The following is a 16,805-nucleotide window of genomic DNA, read 5'->3' on the forward strand; positions in this document are numbered from 1 at the left end:
ATTTTTCCCTATAGCTCCATTTTTTCCTTCTAGGATTGCAACCAGTTTCTTTTACTCTTCAACTGATAACTGTGATGGAAAAAGTGCTTGTCACATTGGTGACAGAGAGCTGACAGATGCATGTAATTTCTCTACTGACCCCCGGTCTATTGACTCTTGACTAGACTCAAGAACTCCTAACCCTGAAGGCCTCTTCTCAGACTACTGCCTATTTTAACAAAGATCCTTCCACGTTAAAAAGTTCCAGAAATGACACATTTGATTCTGCCACTATGACAAACTTGTGATTTCTTTTTTTGTGTGAATGTTACCATATGCTCACCTTTCTACTCACTAAGTCTGCTCAGTTGTCTTGCAAAGCTCTTCTTCCCTAACGCGTTAGAATAGTGCTAGTCTTTACACTTCCAGTAGCACCTAACACCATGTACTATGCCCCATGTTCTCCTAAAGCAATTAATTTGCTTTATACCAAGACACTGCAGGAAAAACAGACTGACTACAAAGTCTTTAAATAAGCCCATGAGATAACAGCAATGTATCAAGTGCTTTTTACTGCACTTGTGTAAATAAAACAGGTAACAGAACGCTGTACAACAAAAGTGGGCTGCGTTCTCAGTGGAAGCAGAGACAGGCTACAAACGGGGAATTTAGAAACTTTGCCCAGACATGAGAGGGTGGTGTTGGAGAGACAAAGCTCACCTTAAGCTGACATTTGCAAGGGCAGTAAGGAGACCTTCTACTGCTACAACAGCAGTACAAGGCTGAACAAGGGAAATGCGGGCCTGTTGCTCAGTGGGGCAGGGGCTTTAGTGACAGCAGACTTGGGTAAGGACGAGGGACTCAGCTAACAGTTTGTCAGGTCTCTGTGCTTAATGAAGGGGTTTGAGCAGGAGGAGAATGACTGGCCATGGAGAAGGGTCAAGTCAGGGGTTACTTGAGAGAACCTGACCCAGGCAAGTTCAGTGGACCCAATGAGCTCTATTCACCGGTACTGAGAGGTTGGATCATAGAATCAGAATTGTTTAGGTTGGAAAAGACCTTTAAGATCATCAAGTCCAACCATTAACCTAGCACTGCCAAGGCCACCACTAAACCATGTCCCTAAGCACTACATCTACATGTCTTTTAAACATCTCCAGGGATGGTGACTCAACCACTTCTCTGGGCAGCCTGTTCCAATGCTCGATAACCCTTTCAGTGAAGAAATTTTTCCTAATATCCAATGTAAACCTCCTTTGGCACAACTTGAGGCCATTTCCTCTTGTCCTATTGCTTATTACTTGGGAGAAGAGACTGACCGCCATCTCGCTAGTAGTAATACATTTCAGGTAGTTGTAGAGATCGATAAGGTCTCCCCTCAGTCTCCTTTTTTCCAGGCTAAGCAACCCCAGTTCCCTCAGCCATTCCATACAAGACTTACGCTCTAGACCCCTCACCAGCTTCATTGTCCTTCTCTGGACACGCTCCAGCACCTCAACGTCTGTCTTATAGTGAGGGGCCCAAAACTGAATAGAGTATTTGAGGTGCAGCCTCAACAGTGCTAAGTACAGGAGGACAACAACTTTCCCTAGTCCTGCTGACCACCATATTTCTGACACAAGCCAGGATGCTGTTGGCCTTGTTGGCCACCTAGGCACACTGCTGACTCATATTCAGATGAAGTCCTTGCAAAGATACTGTCATCTTTGAAAGATCATGGAGATCGGGAGAGGTCCCCAAAGGCTGGAGAAAGACAAACGTTAAACCCATATTCAAAAGGAAGATCTGGGTAAACACAGGCCACTCAATCTCACTTCAATTAACTGGCAAAATAATGGATTGAGCCCTCTTGGAGCGCACTTCTGGGCACATCAAAGAGCAGTGACTGGTAACAGTAAGTGTGGATTTAATAAGTGTGGATTTAGGAAGAGTAAAACCTGCCTAACTAATCCAGATGGCCTTCTGAGATAAAATGTCTGGATTTGCAGATGAGGGGAGAGCTGGGGAAGTCATCAACCTTGACTTTAGCAAGGGTTTTAACCTAGAATTATGGGTAAAAACCTGGCTGGATGGTTGTGCTTAGAGGGTAGTACAGGTGTCCTGTCCTGGGACTTGTCCTTTTAAACATCTTTATCAATGACCAGATGTTAGAGGTGCTGGAGCACACTCGCTGTCAAGTTTGCAAACAAAGCCAAATTTGGGAGCTGCCTAAGCAGGCTTGAGGGCAGGTATGCCATCCAGGAAGACAGGGCTGACAGAAACCCTGTGAATTTGAATAAGGACAAACGTGAAGGAATAACTCAACAACACAGGCTGGGGACTGACTGGCTGGGGAGCAGCTCTGCAGAAAAGAACCTGGGGGACTTGAGGGACAGTGAGAAAGATATTTAAAAACTGCAGCAAGTTCAGCAGAGGGTCATCAAGGTGTTTGGGACTGGAGCACCTGCCCTCTGAAGAGACACTGGGGAACCTGGGCTTGTTCAGCCTGAAGCAGAAATGGCTTCAGGCATACTTAATAGGAACTCCCAGCGCGTACAGGGAGGTCACCAAGGAGATGAAGCTGGGCTCTTCACAGTGCCGCAGGACAGGAGGATGAGAGACAATGGACATCCTTGGATGTTTTCAAGACCTGACTGGATGAAGCCCTGATAACCTGGCCTGACCTCAGAGTTGACCCTGCTGTGAGCAGGAGGTTGGACCAGAGGCCTCCTGAAGTCCCTCCCAGCATGAAATATTCTCTGATCCTGTGACAGGAAGCAGGAAGAACCGTAAATTTACAATTTTTGGACTTAACTGATTACAGATGTAGACAAATATTTATATTAAAAAACAAAGTAAGAATTTCAGACTGTATGTAGTGACTGACTTCAGTATGGAAGAACTAAGTATGTTGAGAAATTCACGAGAAAAACAGGTCAACAACAAAAATGAAGTTAAAATTGGTTTTATCTTTTAAAATTAGCCGTCAATATACACGTTACAAAATTACCTTGTTCATCTCTGCATCTTCCTGAAAGCTTTTCTTTTGGCACAGAAATGGTTTAGAAATACATTTTTTGATTCTGAGTAGGAGATACAGCAAAGATTTTGGGCTTGGCACTAAATTGAAGGGTACTGGAAGAGTTCTCCCTTCTTCAAAGTAAGAAAACCAAAGTTTAGCCCTTGCAAATTTCCACTCTACATCAGCATCATCCTGTAAAACAGAAACATGGCTGTTAATATGCTGTTAATACCACCTTGACTATTGAAGATGTTATAGCTGAACTTTACGTGTGTTTTGAATGTAATTGGCTGAAGTCAATCTCAGACAGACCAAGAATTTATTTATAATCTGGGAAAAATAAATTTCAATTAATGGAACTGTTCTTATTAATCCATTTAAAATAACACAATTTCAGAAGAACAAAATGGATTTGATTTAAACATTGGTTACTCCAGAGGAAGTGCTAGTAGCCTGCAATACAGGATCACAAAGACAGACAGACCTCTTTGGTGCTCTTTGTAAACACACAGATAAGAATGAAAGCTGTGACTTAAAAGCACACATTATAATGCCCAAATGAAAGCTTCATGGCAACACTCAAATTCATCTACTAGGCCTTGACTGAGTAAGCCGCTTGCTTGGAACACTGTCATGCTCAGTAAATAAAATGGAAAAATCCTATATGAACATAATAAAAATATAAATCTCTCAATGTGACTACCAGCTCCGATTTCTTTTTTTATCGGTCTCTTTTACAGCAATTAGACTATTACCTTTTTTGTGAAGAAGACATAGTATCAGAATTTTAAATTAAAATTTTACTCCATTACTTTAAACATGAAGTTTAAAAAGATTAGGTGATTCTTACCTAATTACTTCCACTTGCTGGAATATATGATTAAATCGGGGATGCTACCATCACCATGGTTTATGTTTAACATTTACAATAGCCAAACACTCATTTTATTCCTCCCTGTAAAGTTTCAAGAGGGTTTTCTGCAGAAAGGACTGACGTCATGTTCAAGGGCATGACTCAATATTGCTGCAGCTGGTTTTAGAAGCTATTTTTGGATAATATCCTGGGGTTTATTGCTCTGCACCTGATAGTTTGTTCTGCAGCCTCCTGAGCCAGAAGAATCTGAACCTCCCTAGAAAATGTGTGGCTCTTGCTCAAGCTGGATGACGCTACAGACCCAAACCAGAGCCCAGAACCTGGGACCAGAGCGGTGTCAAACCTGAGCCTGCTGCCTTGTGGCAAGGGCGTCATCTGGGAAAGGCTGCCAAGGCTGACCTCCTGGACACCTGCTTCCTTTATTTCTAAACAATGATAATGATTTTGCCCTTTGTTTTCCATGGCATGCAAAAGTCCATGCTGATTTTCAGTAGCCCTGCTGGTTACTTTGTCAAGTAAAGTTTTGGTCACTGCAGAGGACTAGAGCAACAGTTGTTTAAATAACAGAAGGAAAGAACATGCTATAGAATTGCTTGCAAGGTCAAGGCATAGGAACAAGGACATCCTTGCAGCAAGAGCGACACTACTTAAATAATAATTACAAATGAGGCAAATGAAAGATTCACAAGGTCACACAACGTAGCCCACCCTCTTTAGGAACATAACACAGTCCAACAGCAGTTTCTTAGTCCAGTCTAGTTCTTATTATTGCAAGCACATGCAGCTGGGTAATTTCCTGGTATTTTATAATAAAAGCTTACAGTGGAATTAATATTTTCTCCTAATATATTTTTCTTAAATAGGATGTCAACAAGAAAATTTTCCAGGAGATTTAGACAATTAGCTATACCAGTAAATGTTTCATCATAAAGGGAATTTTTACCTCAATTTCCTGGAATGAACTGTTGATCATTGCAATGAGCATGTTCAGTAAGACAATGACCATGGTAACATTATAGACTCCATAAAGGACATAACCAATATTTTCAATAAATTTATGTTTATAATTGATGACAACTGATTTAACTTCTGAGAGTCCAAATATAGCCCAGAACAACGTCTTGAAACTTTCTTCAACACTAAGAGGAGAAAATGAACACATGAATATGTTACTGAAGAAAAGCTGCATATTCTTATTGTATAAATTGCCGGTGACCGCTTTCATACAGGATACAAATTTTTCCATTATTATAATGCAGAACTCTACAGCAGTGATATTACGCAGAACAAGTAGGCTACCTAATTTCACAGATACAGGCTGTTTCATAATATAAGATTCCTAATATCTAGGACTGACAACAAAACCTTCTGATTCAGTTTAGGAATTATATATACATTCTCCAAAGAATATTATAATGATTCAATTGTTAACTACTTTAATCTACATTCTACACACTTGCTGGTGATGTGAATGTAAGTAACAAAAACAATTAACTTGTAAATACTTTAATTGCACCATTAGTTCACTTAGTATGAATTATTTCACCATTAATATGACTAACATTCTGAAACTGTGAAGAAGACGGGATGTCTGACTGCAAATCAGCATTTTTCAAAAAATTAGTCTCTCAGACCATAATCCTCCAGTTGAGTTTTCACTATTCCACAGATCCACAGTAAAGGCAATAAGCCACGGTGTGGGGATACTGAATATTATTTCTTTTCAGGTTAGTTAATTTAAATACGTGTATTTCCTCTTGATCAATTTATATATATATCCACATAAACATAAGTTGAATCTTCTGTGGTATCTTCTCCCACCTATCTCCACCTGTTTGAAGACATATTTTCTCTTGTTTTGATGAAGACATCCCAGTTCCCCGTGTCCAAAAATGCAGTAGCATTGCAAAGCATATTTTGGATTTTATTGCGTTGTTGTTAAGAAAAGTTAAAAGAAACTTGTGATTTTTAGCTGTGAATTTACTTCTCTGCTTATAATATTTTATCAGTATTCTATCCGTGAGTTGTAGTTTTAGGTACTTTATCTGTTGTCTGAACTAATAACACCAAACAAGTAGTAACAAATTTTTCCCTCTTGGCCAAGTTTGCTTCCTGGCTGAGTATACTTCAGAACAGCTATAGCTTGAATATCATGACAGCCAGAAATTAAGTGGGCAAGGGCTGCAGAGCATGGAAAAGAATGAGTTTCCACTCAAGTGATTTATCTTAAAATCACAGCTAGAAATGAGAGGCATGACAAACCTATACCAGATAACTCCTGACAGACAGAGTAAATTCAAAATTTCTATTCTTACGGTGGGAGAAGAAAAAAATAACAGCCAAGGAAATAAAGAGTGAAAAAAAAAGGGGGGCGGACTATATTTTCTCCTCTCAAGATGGAATAGGTTATTGCCACTGGAAACTGTGGAAAGCCAGAGTCTAAAGGAGGGATTAGATTATTTAATTTTTTTGGACCAGTAAGAATATAGAGAGTTGCCTGAATTAAATTACAAATATTTTATAATGTGTATCACACTGTAGTGATTAGCCTGCTCTAATTACAGATGACAGCGGCACTTGATGGAGGAAGCAGCCTTGCTCGCAGGCGCTGCAGGGAGCCGCTACGCTGGGCTCTGAAGTGCCGGCGCTGACCACCCTTGCGGGCAGGATGTTGTCTTGCAAGTCCCGGCTCTGACCCAGCTGATGTCCCGAAATCCCTGAACAACCCCGGGAACGTGTCCCGTGCGTGGAGTGCTATCACAGGTTGCACTGCCAGGTCATCAGACATATGTACAGTGCTGTGTAAGGGGTCTGAGGTCCTTCTGGTTTTTATAAGCCTCCCCCGCCTAATGCAGCCCAGGATTCTGTTGGTTTGCTTTGACACAAGGACACATTACTGTCTCATGGTCAACTTGGTGTCCATCAGGACCCCCAGGTCCTTTGCTGCCAAGTTGCTTTCCAGCCGGTCAGCCCCAGCCTGTCCTGGTGCCTGGGGTTCTTTCTGGGTTTCCCTGTGTTGAACTTCACGAGGTTCCTTGTTGGCCCTCTTCTCCAGCCTGTTGAGGTCCTTCTGAGTGGCACCACAACGAGCTGGCCTATCAATCACTCTTTTTCATCCATACAGGTCTCCTGTCCTTTGCTTGACTTTCTGCCCATTGAGATGGACCAAACTTGTGCGCTGAAAACGCAGTTCTTGAAAATCAACCAGCTTCCCTGGACTGCCCTTCTCTTCAGGGCCTTATCCCATGATACTCTTCTCTGAACAGGCCAAAGTCTGCTCTCCTGAAATCCGAGGTCGTGGTACTGCTATTTGCCTTGTCCTCTCTTCTCAGGAACCTGAACTCCACCCTCTCACGGTCAGCCAAGGCTGCTCCCAACCCTCACATATGCAACCAGTTTTTCCTTGTTTTTAAAAGTCAGGTATCACAGAGCTCCTCTCTGCATCAGCTCCTTGATCACCTGTGTCAGGAAGTTATTGTCAATGCCCTCCAGAAACCTCCTGGCTTGCTTGTGCCCTGCTGTGTTGTCCCTCCGGCAGATATCAGGGTGGTTAAAAATCCCCATCAGGACCAGGGCCTGCAAGTGCAAAGCTTCTTCCAGTTGTCTGAAGAAGGCCTCATCTACTTCACCTTCCTGGTAACAGGCATTCCATAGCAGACACGCACTACAACACCACCCATGTTTGTCTGCCCTCTGATCCTGCCCAATAAACTCTCGCTGGCTCGTCATCTGTCCCTAGGCAGAGGTACAGCCATTCCTGCGGCTCTCTAAAGTAAAGGGCAACTCCAGCTCACCTTCCCCGCCTGTCTTTCCTGATTTATCATAGTATTGTTGGGGTCAAGAGCTCATCCTCTGATTGCAAATACAACCTTTAATCCAGAACAAGAGAGAATATTAACACGTAATCCAAGACGAAGAAATTTGTAAGAGATATAAACCTTATAAAACAACTAGTAAACTTAACACACACAATTCAAACAATAGACTTTCCATAATAATAGCCCATAATCATTACAGTTTAATCAGTTTTACTTACGTTGTGAATGCTTCATTTTGTTTTGCCCCCAGATAGTAGGAATAGAGATTAAACATGCCTATCATGAAAGCCACAAACACCATGATAAATATCACCATGAACTTGAAGATGTCTTTCACCGTTCTGCCAAGTGATATCTGGAGTGGTCCAAAGCTTTCATTAGCTGGTAAGATGTAGGCTATTCTGGAGAAACTTAATACTACCGCAATTGCATACAGGCCTTCAGATATGATCTGAGGATCAGATGGATCCCAGTTTATTCTGGCTAGAAACAAAAGATGAGAATTTTGGTCAGTATTTCAAAGTCCACCTTAGGTTATTCACGGAACTTCTCTCTTCCGGTGAGTAACAATGAACCTGTCAGCGTAAAATGGAATTGAATGCAATGGTGCTATGCAAATTTGGAACAGATAAGATGAAGTCTTCATGGTTTGCCTTTTTTTTTTCTTTATTTTACACTGCATAATGCATTTTCAGCAATTTTTACTGAGAGAATAATACTAAGACTTTGTCGCCTAAAAGTAAGAAGCAGCTAATTTTTACCCCTTTGAATTTAAAGACACAGAAAACTGACTTCCTCACTGAAAGCTGTATGACCACTCAAATACTGGCAGTAGTGGTTGCCCACTACTTCACGGTGCTCAGCAAATGTCTTACATGAAGATGCTGCTAGAAATAAAAGTGAAAGGAAGATACTTGGTTAAGACTGAAACAGAAGTGGGATATATTCCATCTACTATGCTATGGCTGAGAAAGCGTTTTACTTTTTTACTTATGTTTTACTCTCTTCTTTTTACATCTTCATCAGAAGTGCAATTTTTAATTAGGAGATACCATGAGTGGGATTCAGTATGAGACTAAGGCAACTGCAGAGAGCTATCCAACTGGGACGTAGAGTCAGTGCAGCCCAGTGAGCGCTTGGGGCTTGATTCAAAGCCCCTGAACAAAGACATTCATTGCCATTTGAGATGCCCAGGGTATCCAAGATATTTGTACGTGAGTGCTTGGGGCTTGATTCAAAGCCTCTGAGCAAAGACATCCATTGCCATTTGAGATGCCCAGGATATTCAAGATATTTGTACATATCTGTGTGAGGCTTTTTTGGAGCAGCACCTTGGCAATTCAAATGGTGCTAGCCACTTATCTTTGGCCAACTGAATTGAGCCAGGTAGCCCTAAAACCATTTCACAGCTCCACTGACTGTACTGATTAGATCTCCGTTGATTATAAAGGTGGGCTGTCCATGTCTGTCTTGTACTGGTGAGCCCAGAACTGGACACAGCCCGGCTCACCAGTGCTGAGTAGAAGGAAGGAGGGAAGGATCACCTCCCTCGAACTGCTGGCAATACTCTGCCTAATGCAGGCCAGGATACATTTGCCTTGTTTGCCTCAAGGGCCCATTGCTGTCTCACGTTCAACCTGGCGTCCAACAAGGGATGTTTGCTAGCCTGTGATAAAACCTGTGTCATTAAATATTCACTGTTAATATTATCCATGTCAGCACTACCATATGTAGATGTTCTCCAAGCAGACTTCAGCGCACACGCATGCACTGAAAAGTGGCTCAACTCTGCTTAAGTGCATAACAAAGTCACAACTCATGATTGATGTCAGCGGTACCTGCCTTGCTAGACGACACAGTGTTATACAGCACAAATGAGTTACAAGACTTGTGCTTGTCATCCCCAGAAACTGTGAACATAAACAACAGTCCCTGTTTGCAAATTCTTCAAGTGGGTGTTACTGAAAACTGAATTAATATTTAACTACCTGCTTTTATAACTTATGTGACACTTGCAACTTTCAAGTAAGATTTATAAGACTACAATTTAATGGGTTTCAGAATATATATATTAATTACTTTGCTTTTTCTACAGCCTGGAAAATGAAGAAATGCAACCTTATCAGAAATAGTATTTGAGGCATAGAATAGAGATAGAAACTGACATAATTCAGCATCTAGAGAAAAATATTTAATAAAGGGAAGAGAGATGTGGTGGTGTTCAGAGTGAACGCAAGTAAACACAGCTTATTTTTTTCTCATTTGAGCAAAATAGCTTCTAGTCACTTCTCATATATTCCAAGCAAGTTTATTAATATTTTTATCTCCTACTGGTAAAGAGAGTAGATTGAGAAATATTAAAATAATATACCAGAGACTCTGAGCAAAGAATATATAAAAGATATACTGGTTATGTTGGCAAAGGAGGTTTAAGAAGTTCCTGCATCTCATTGCTTGGTTCTGCCCTTGCGTTACAGTACATCACATGTGCAGTTGCACCAACACAAGTGTTTGTAGGACAGCAAATATCGTGTAACTGGGCAGATGAAATAACCCGGATTAAAATAACCTTGAAAAGGGGTGAGGTGACAGTGGGGTTATTTTGATCTCAGATCATTTCAGTGCCTGATGTCCCCAAAGAGATGTATGAGCATAGCCAAGGGAACTGTGGTCAAATAGTAGGGATGAAAAAGACAAGAAGTGGTGGGAATTTCTTAAGCAGGAAATTTTGGAACTAAAGTATCGGAGGCTTAATAACAGAAAATCAATTTATCTTGGCCCAAGAAGTAAATCTTAATCATGTGCAATCAACTCACCCAAGGTGTAGTATTTTATGTTGGGCTCCAGTGTTGGACTTGTCAGATCTTTCATATTTGCATCAACGAAGTTCTGGGCTCTGGACGCATGCCAAAATGCCATAAACCTTGCTATGAAAGATGCTGCAAAAATTGCCAACATACCAAAATCAAGCATGTTCCATAACTCAAAAAGGTATTCCTTTGGACCTTGAGACCAAATTTCTTTACATTCCGACCATATCATGCCTGTGTAAGACAGAACAGAGAAAACAGTGTGCTCTTCTATCTTCACATTTGTTTTATTTGATATTTTATTATGCATAGGATACGCTCTTGGTTGCAGTCAAACTCAAAACAATTTTGGTCAGTGTGAGTTTGAACACAAACTAAAATCCTTGACCCTGCCAGTTCATGTACATTCCAGTACTCTCATGTGAGTAATAATAACATCTTTCATACTGCTTTTTTTCCTGCACAACTACAAAAGCTTTCAAAGAGGAGAATGGGATGTGAGTATTACCATCTGTTACAGACACAGGAAGAGACAGAAAGAGCAGAAATGCTCTGGCATGATCATATAGCAGTGGTAGAACAAATAGCAGAACTCACATCTTCTTATTTGCAGATCACCCTGGGTACAGTCTCTTTTACTGAAATCGCAAATATATGTGACAAATGAGCGTGAAAGTAAGAATCAGACCTAATGGCAAAGGTATCTCTTTGAGTCCAAATTAGTCTCCCTTAATAATAAAATATAGGAGTACAGTGTTAGTTTATGGCACCCTTTTTATTGAGCAAATCCTTTTCCTTTTCAAGATAAAATTTATTTAATCATGAACTACATTTCTAGGATTCTAAAGAGAGCTAATAAAAAACTGAATTGGAACAATGTCACTATTTTTTGCACTTATCAAATTGTCTGAATGAACTTTTCATTTTCCGAGAAGGACAATTATAATGTTAATTACAGTAATTAAATTCAATGCTACACCTGTATGCACTGAATCAATTTTTCAGTAACCGCCTTAGGCATAACACTGAAATAAATAAAAATAGATTAAATTAGCAAACTATATAACTTTAAATTGGGAAACTATTATTTACTCCTTTATTAGCAGATTAAAACATTGATATTTATAGAATATTTGGAAAATTAAATGCCTATAATACACACATTCATTTATAAACAGCTTTATGGTTAAATAAATAAAGATTGCCAATGTCTTTTAAAACTATAAGAATCAGTTGGTGTACAAATAGCTCCAATTCCAATCACAGAGAGCTCATAAAAGCAAAATATTTTACATGCATAAGCTCTTGAACGGGAACAGATTTTACTTAGCTTGAATTTAACTCTTCCATATTACTGACTTAACTAACAACCAGAACCCAGATCCTTAAAATATTTGGGCATCCAACCCCCACTAGAATAAATGGTTTTAGACTTGTAAACAAGAATGAGACAGCAAAAATAATTTTGAGGGTCTGTGCTCAAGTTCTGATGCTGAATAGTTCTGCATCACCGAATTAAACGGGTCAGCTCTGAGAACTATTCATAGTACGCACTTCAACCTTATGTTGGGATGGAAAAATCTACTGCTGAATCTTCAGGGGTCTATATTCTTCTCTTTTGTCAATAATACATTTCAGCTATACACTATTAATTCTGCAGGCGTACTTGCAAAATAAGAGAATCTTAGCTGAAAGAGACAACTGGACACAAAAAACTTGGCCCATGATGTGGAAATCCTTCCCCTTGGGCGCTGACACAGGCTGACTCAAAAAAATCCAGAAAACCGGTAGACACTTTCCTCTGATATTCATAAAACTGAATTCATTCATATTCAGATGATGTAGATTTCACCTTAGTCCTTAACCTGAATGTTTGTGATTAACCAGGCACACGTGAATCCTGCTGACATCCAATAAGAAACATGAGGCCAGTGTGGGAACGCAGCCAGTTGAATAAACTCCTGTTGTTGCAATTTTTACACGTGTAACATGAAGAGCAAAGGATTAAGTTGGGTGCAGCTCCACTGAAATCATAGCAAGACAAATTTAAGCAAAAATTAACCTTTACCTATTACCCAAGAAATAATGAGCATCTCCATCCATGAGAAACAGGATGTTTTCATCCTAAATAGCTGTTTCACGTTGCCTGTTGTTTCATTAGGTCGGAGTTTGGTGCCATCAAATCTGTCAGCGGCGTTCATGACAAGCAGACCAAGAAAAATGGTGAAAGAGGCTGCATGGGCTACAAACTTCATAAATGGTCCACGCATTATCCTCCCCAGCTGCAACAGAGGACATGAAACACAAGGACATTGCATTGCTTTCTTCCAAAATAAAAATGTATAAAAAGAACAGTAACACAGAGAAATATATATTTCAGTAACACGCAGGAACCGATATTTGGAAAAAGTTGTATACTATGAGACCATGCTGACAGTCACCCTTAAAAGTTGCTACTTATTTGCTATCTTGAGAGGGATAATCTATCAGTTTCACCATATATGTATTTTTAACTCAGTGTTTTGAAATAATTCTGTAATGATTTTGGGGCATCTATGTCTATTATAGGTAATTGAGAGAAAAATTTATTATGGTTGTTGAATTTGGTACACGCTAGTCATCTTCATGAGGCAACGAAGAAAATGAGATTTCGACCCTTGCTAGAAGCATTAATTTATCAGCAGGAGTGAATTATGACCAAAGAATTCTGTTTCCTGACTGACGTGATACTCAATTACTCAATTTAGCTCATTTATCGTGCAGTTTTCCCAACTTTCTAAAAAAAAAAAAAAGGGTCAGAAGGCCTCAAAAGGTTAATGTTTATAGTTCTGTAGTGTCTTAATTTCCTTCCTGACTCCTTTAGTGGAAACGTCCTCAGTTTTGTCATGACTAAGAACAACTTTAAAATGGTTTAGTGCAACACTTAAAAAACCTGATACTTTCACACAAATTCACCCAAGGCTGAACTTTTAGCAATAATTTACTTTATTTTTGAGAGTGCCTGTATTAATAGTAAAAGTCTTAGCTTGATCACTTAGTCAGTAGCTGAAGAAAAATAATTTTTTATTGTAAATGAAGACAGTATCTGTATCTGACAAAAATTCCTCGGAAAGAACTGAAAGCAAGTGCCACAGATCTCAGCTGAAACACAGAACGATCTGTGGTCCAGAAAAGGGAGAGGAAAGCAGAAAGAGAAGTTATTTGTAGTTGCATTTTTGCTTACGGTTGTTTCAATATCAAAATCAGAATTTTGCTGTTCTGTAAAAGTCAGCTTTTACAGAAACACACAATAAGAGGATGCAGCTGAGGATGTGATGGTAAGGTCTAAAATACGGATAAATTAAGAAAACTAGACAAATATAAAAAGAATATACTGTTAAAGGAACACTGTCAAGGTTAGCAGGCACAAAATTTGATCTTCTTTCTCCTTTATATTATTTTGCAAACACGTGCCATTCATTAATGTTTCTCATTCAATAAAATTAATTTATCTTTTCTCAAATAAAATATTCCATCAGCCTCAGGAGATGAACTTCAACAACCAATTATTTTGCGTGAACCACAGAGAACAGGTAATAGTCATGGGGAAAGATTTTATTTCAAGCTCGCAAGGAACAGTCACGAACAACACACAATAAAGTAGAGCTGGAAAATAATAAAGTAACTTGACAGTGTCCTTTTAAATGCATTATTCTTGTGTTCACAAATGAATATGGGTTAGGGGACAGATGCCAGAAAGAGACATAGCCAGAAAACAAGAAAAAACACTAAAGGGGGTAATGTTAATATATCCCTTGATCAAAAAAATATAAAATTTAAAAGACTGAATGCCTGGCAGCACCCCACCCACCCATTCAAAAGAGAAGAGAAGTATTTTGAGTACTAAAGTATTCAGAGAGACAGAAAAGTTGGGGCAATCCCAAGCGCAAGTACAGGCTGGGTGGAGAATGGATTGAGAGCAGCCCCGAGGAGAAGGACTTGGGTGTGCTGGTTGATGAGAAGCTCAACATGAGCTGGCCTATGTCTTCACTGTAAAGAGATCTGGAATTTTAAAAGTGTCATTTCAAGATTTTATTGGATCATTGTTACATGGCAATGTCATAATAACTTCCAGGATTTGTGTAATCAGTTCAACCGTGGTCAGTCCTGCTTCCAGGGAGCTTTTACTATATATATATAAAAAATAGAATCATGGAATAGTTTGGGTTGGAAGGGACCTTAAAGATCATCCAGTTCCAACCACCCTGCCATGGGCAGGGACACCTCCCACTAGACCAGGTTGCTCAAAGCCCCATCCAGCCTGGCCTTGAACACTTCCAGGGACGGGGCATCCACAACCTCCCTGGGCAACCTGCGCCAGGGTCTCACCACCCTCACAGTAAAGAATTTCTTCCTAATATCTACTCTAAATCTCCCCTCTTTCAGTTTAAAACCGTTACCCCTCGTCCTATCACTACTCTCCCTGATAAAGAGTGTACTCCCACCCTTCCTGTAAGGCCCCTTTAGGTACTGGAAGGCTGTAGGTCTTCCTACAGGTCTATAGGTCTCCCCGGAGCCCTCTCTTCTCCAGGCTGAACAAGCCCAACTCTCTCAACCTGTCTTCATAGGAGAGGTGCTCCAGCCCTCTGATCATCTCTTTTTGGCCCTTCTATGGACTTGCTCTAACAGGTCCATGTCTTTCCTGTGCTGAGGGCTCCAGAGCTGGATGCAGTACTCCAGGTGAAGTCTCAGGACAGCGGAGTAGAGGGGCCAGAATCACCTCCTTCAACCTGCTGGCCACGCTTCTTTTGATGCAGCCCAGGATGTGGTTGGTTTTCTGGGCTGTGAGTGCACATTGTCAGCTCATTTTGAGCTTATGTTATGCAATAAAATAGCATTCTAGAAGTTTTGAGTTAATGCTGTCAGTAGTTATGCTGATTTACCAATTAGAAATGCAGAGCAAACAGTTCACAAATCTTTGAAGAGCCTCCATGTGAATTGCTATCTGAAACTCGAATAAGAGCCAACCTAATTCCTTTCAGCATCTGACACTAGTGAATTCCTGCCAAAACAACAGGACTTTGTCTATGTATTTCTATGGAGTTTCTTCTGATCTGAAACTTTCAATTCGGTATCTGTGGTCCAAGCTCTAATTAACTTTTTCCTAAAGGTAAAACTGGTCAGCTGTACAGGTAACTGACTGAGATGTTGCAAGTGTTATAAAGACATTTTTGCCTTTCTCAGAGCTGTGGCATGAGAATATAATGAAACGTGTCAGAATAACTCCACCGCAAGCTGTTATTTTCACCACAAATACTCTGTTTTCTTTCTCTTCTGTCACTGTGCTCTATAGTGCCAAACCTGGAAAAAGAATGGGTACTTTATCTCCGTAGGAGGAGAAGAGATTTATAAAATCCATCAATTCATACACAGAATGGATTCTGTTGATACAGATCATCTTCTGTATTGCAGCAAGCCTATCCTGAAATTAAACAGTGAACATTTTTGTCTTAAAAAAGTAGAAGAATCAAACTTTGAAGTATGAGTGAAGCACAAGGTAAGAAATGACAACTGGTGAAAAAGGTGGATTAGATTTTACATTTGCAGAATATAATGAAACAAGAAGCATTCCACATATAAATCACACATTGAGACGATTAAATAGTGACATAGTGACAAAGGAAGTGAAACCTTAAAGGATGTTGTCCCATGAACCTTGACTTCAAAAAGCTACTCTGAAATACCTTTTTCAGAATGTACAATTGTTCAATATTACTTTAAGATCTAATAAATCATTGAAAAAGGAAAATGACAAATCGATATGTCACTGCTACAGTTGAAAACCAATTACTGAAGTATGTTGAATCTCAAGGTGTGTTTTAAGACAAAAGTATTCATAAAAATCGTAGTCACTATACAGAAAAGTGAAAATGATATAACTGATTTTTATTGTCCAGAATGAAAGAAATGAAAAATAGGGAAAAAAAAAAAAGGCCCACCTGTCTTCTCTCAGAACACAATAAAAAAACCACCAAAGTACAAAGACCTCAATCCTCTCTTTCAACCTTCCTCTTCCCCTGGAATCATTGTATGTGCACAGGATTCGACCTGCTAAAATCATGGATGTTATACTGTAAGCTGTTGCATAATCCTTATAGGATCCCATTTGTTCCCTCTAACATAATCTCAAGGGAAATCTTCCATCAGTGTTCATTTAAAATGGATAGTGTTAAAAGAGAGATTCAACATAAAGTTCAGAGAGGTTAGGTATTGTAACCCATCTTCAGTGGAAAGGCTTTCCATACTATATATCATCCAAAACGGACACAGTGGTAGCATCCAAA

At 39.8% G+C, this 16,805-nt stretch overlaps 1 protein-coding gene across 1 annotated transcript in view; it reads right to left on the bottom strand.

The window, feature by feature from the left end:
• The window catches only part of TRPC6 (transient receptor potential cation channel subfamily C member 6), a 104,799-nt gene that overhangs the window by 11,493 nt on the left and 76,501 nt on the right, over nt 1–16,805 (bottom strand). Inside the window, exons 5-9 of the mRNA XM_054187774.1 lie at nt 12,551–12,764; nt 10,489–10,716; nt 7,891–8,155; nt 4,798–4,993; nt 2,969–3,172 (exon numbers count right to left, since the gene is read on the bottom strand). Of these exons, the coding sequence (XP_054043749.1) occupies nt 2,969–3,172; nt 4,798–4,993; nt 7,891–8,155; nt 10,489–10,716; nt 12,551–12,764 (1,107 nt within the window). The remainder of the gene's footprint in view (nt 1–2,968; nt 3,173–4,797; nt 4,994–7,890; nt 8,156–10,488; nt 10,717–12,550; nt 12,765–16,805) is intronic.

Source organism: Rissa tridactyla, chromosome 1 (assembly GCF_028500815.1).
Source record: "Rissa tridactyla isolate bRisTri1 chromosome 1, bRisTri1.patW.cur.20221130, whole genome shotgun sequence".
Classification (NCBI taxonomy): domain Eukaryota; kingdom Metazoa; phylum Chordata; class Aves; order Charadriiformes; family Laridae; genus Rissa; species Rissa tridactyla.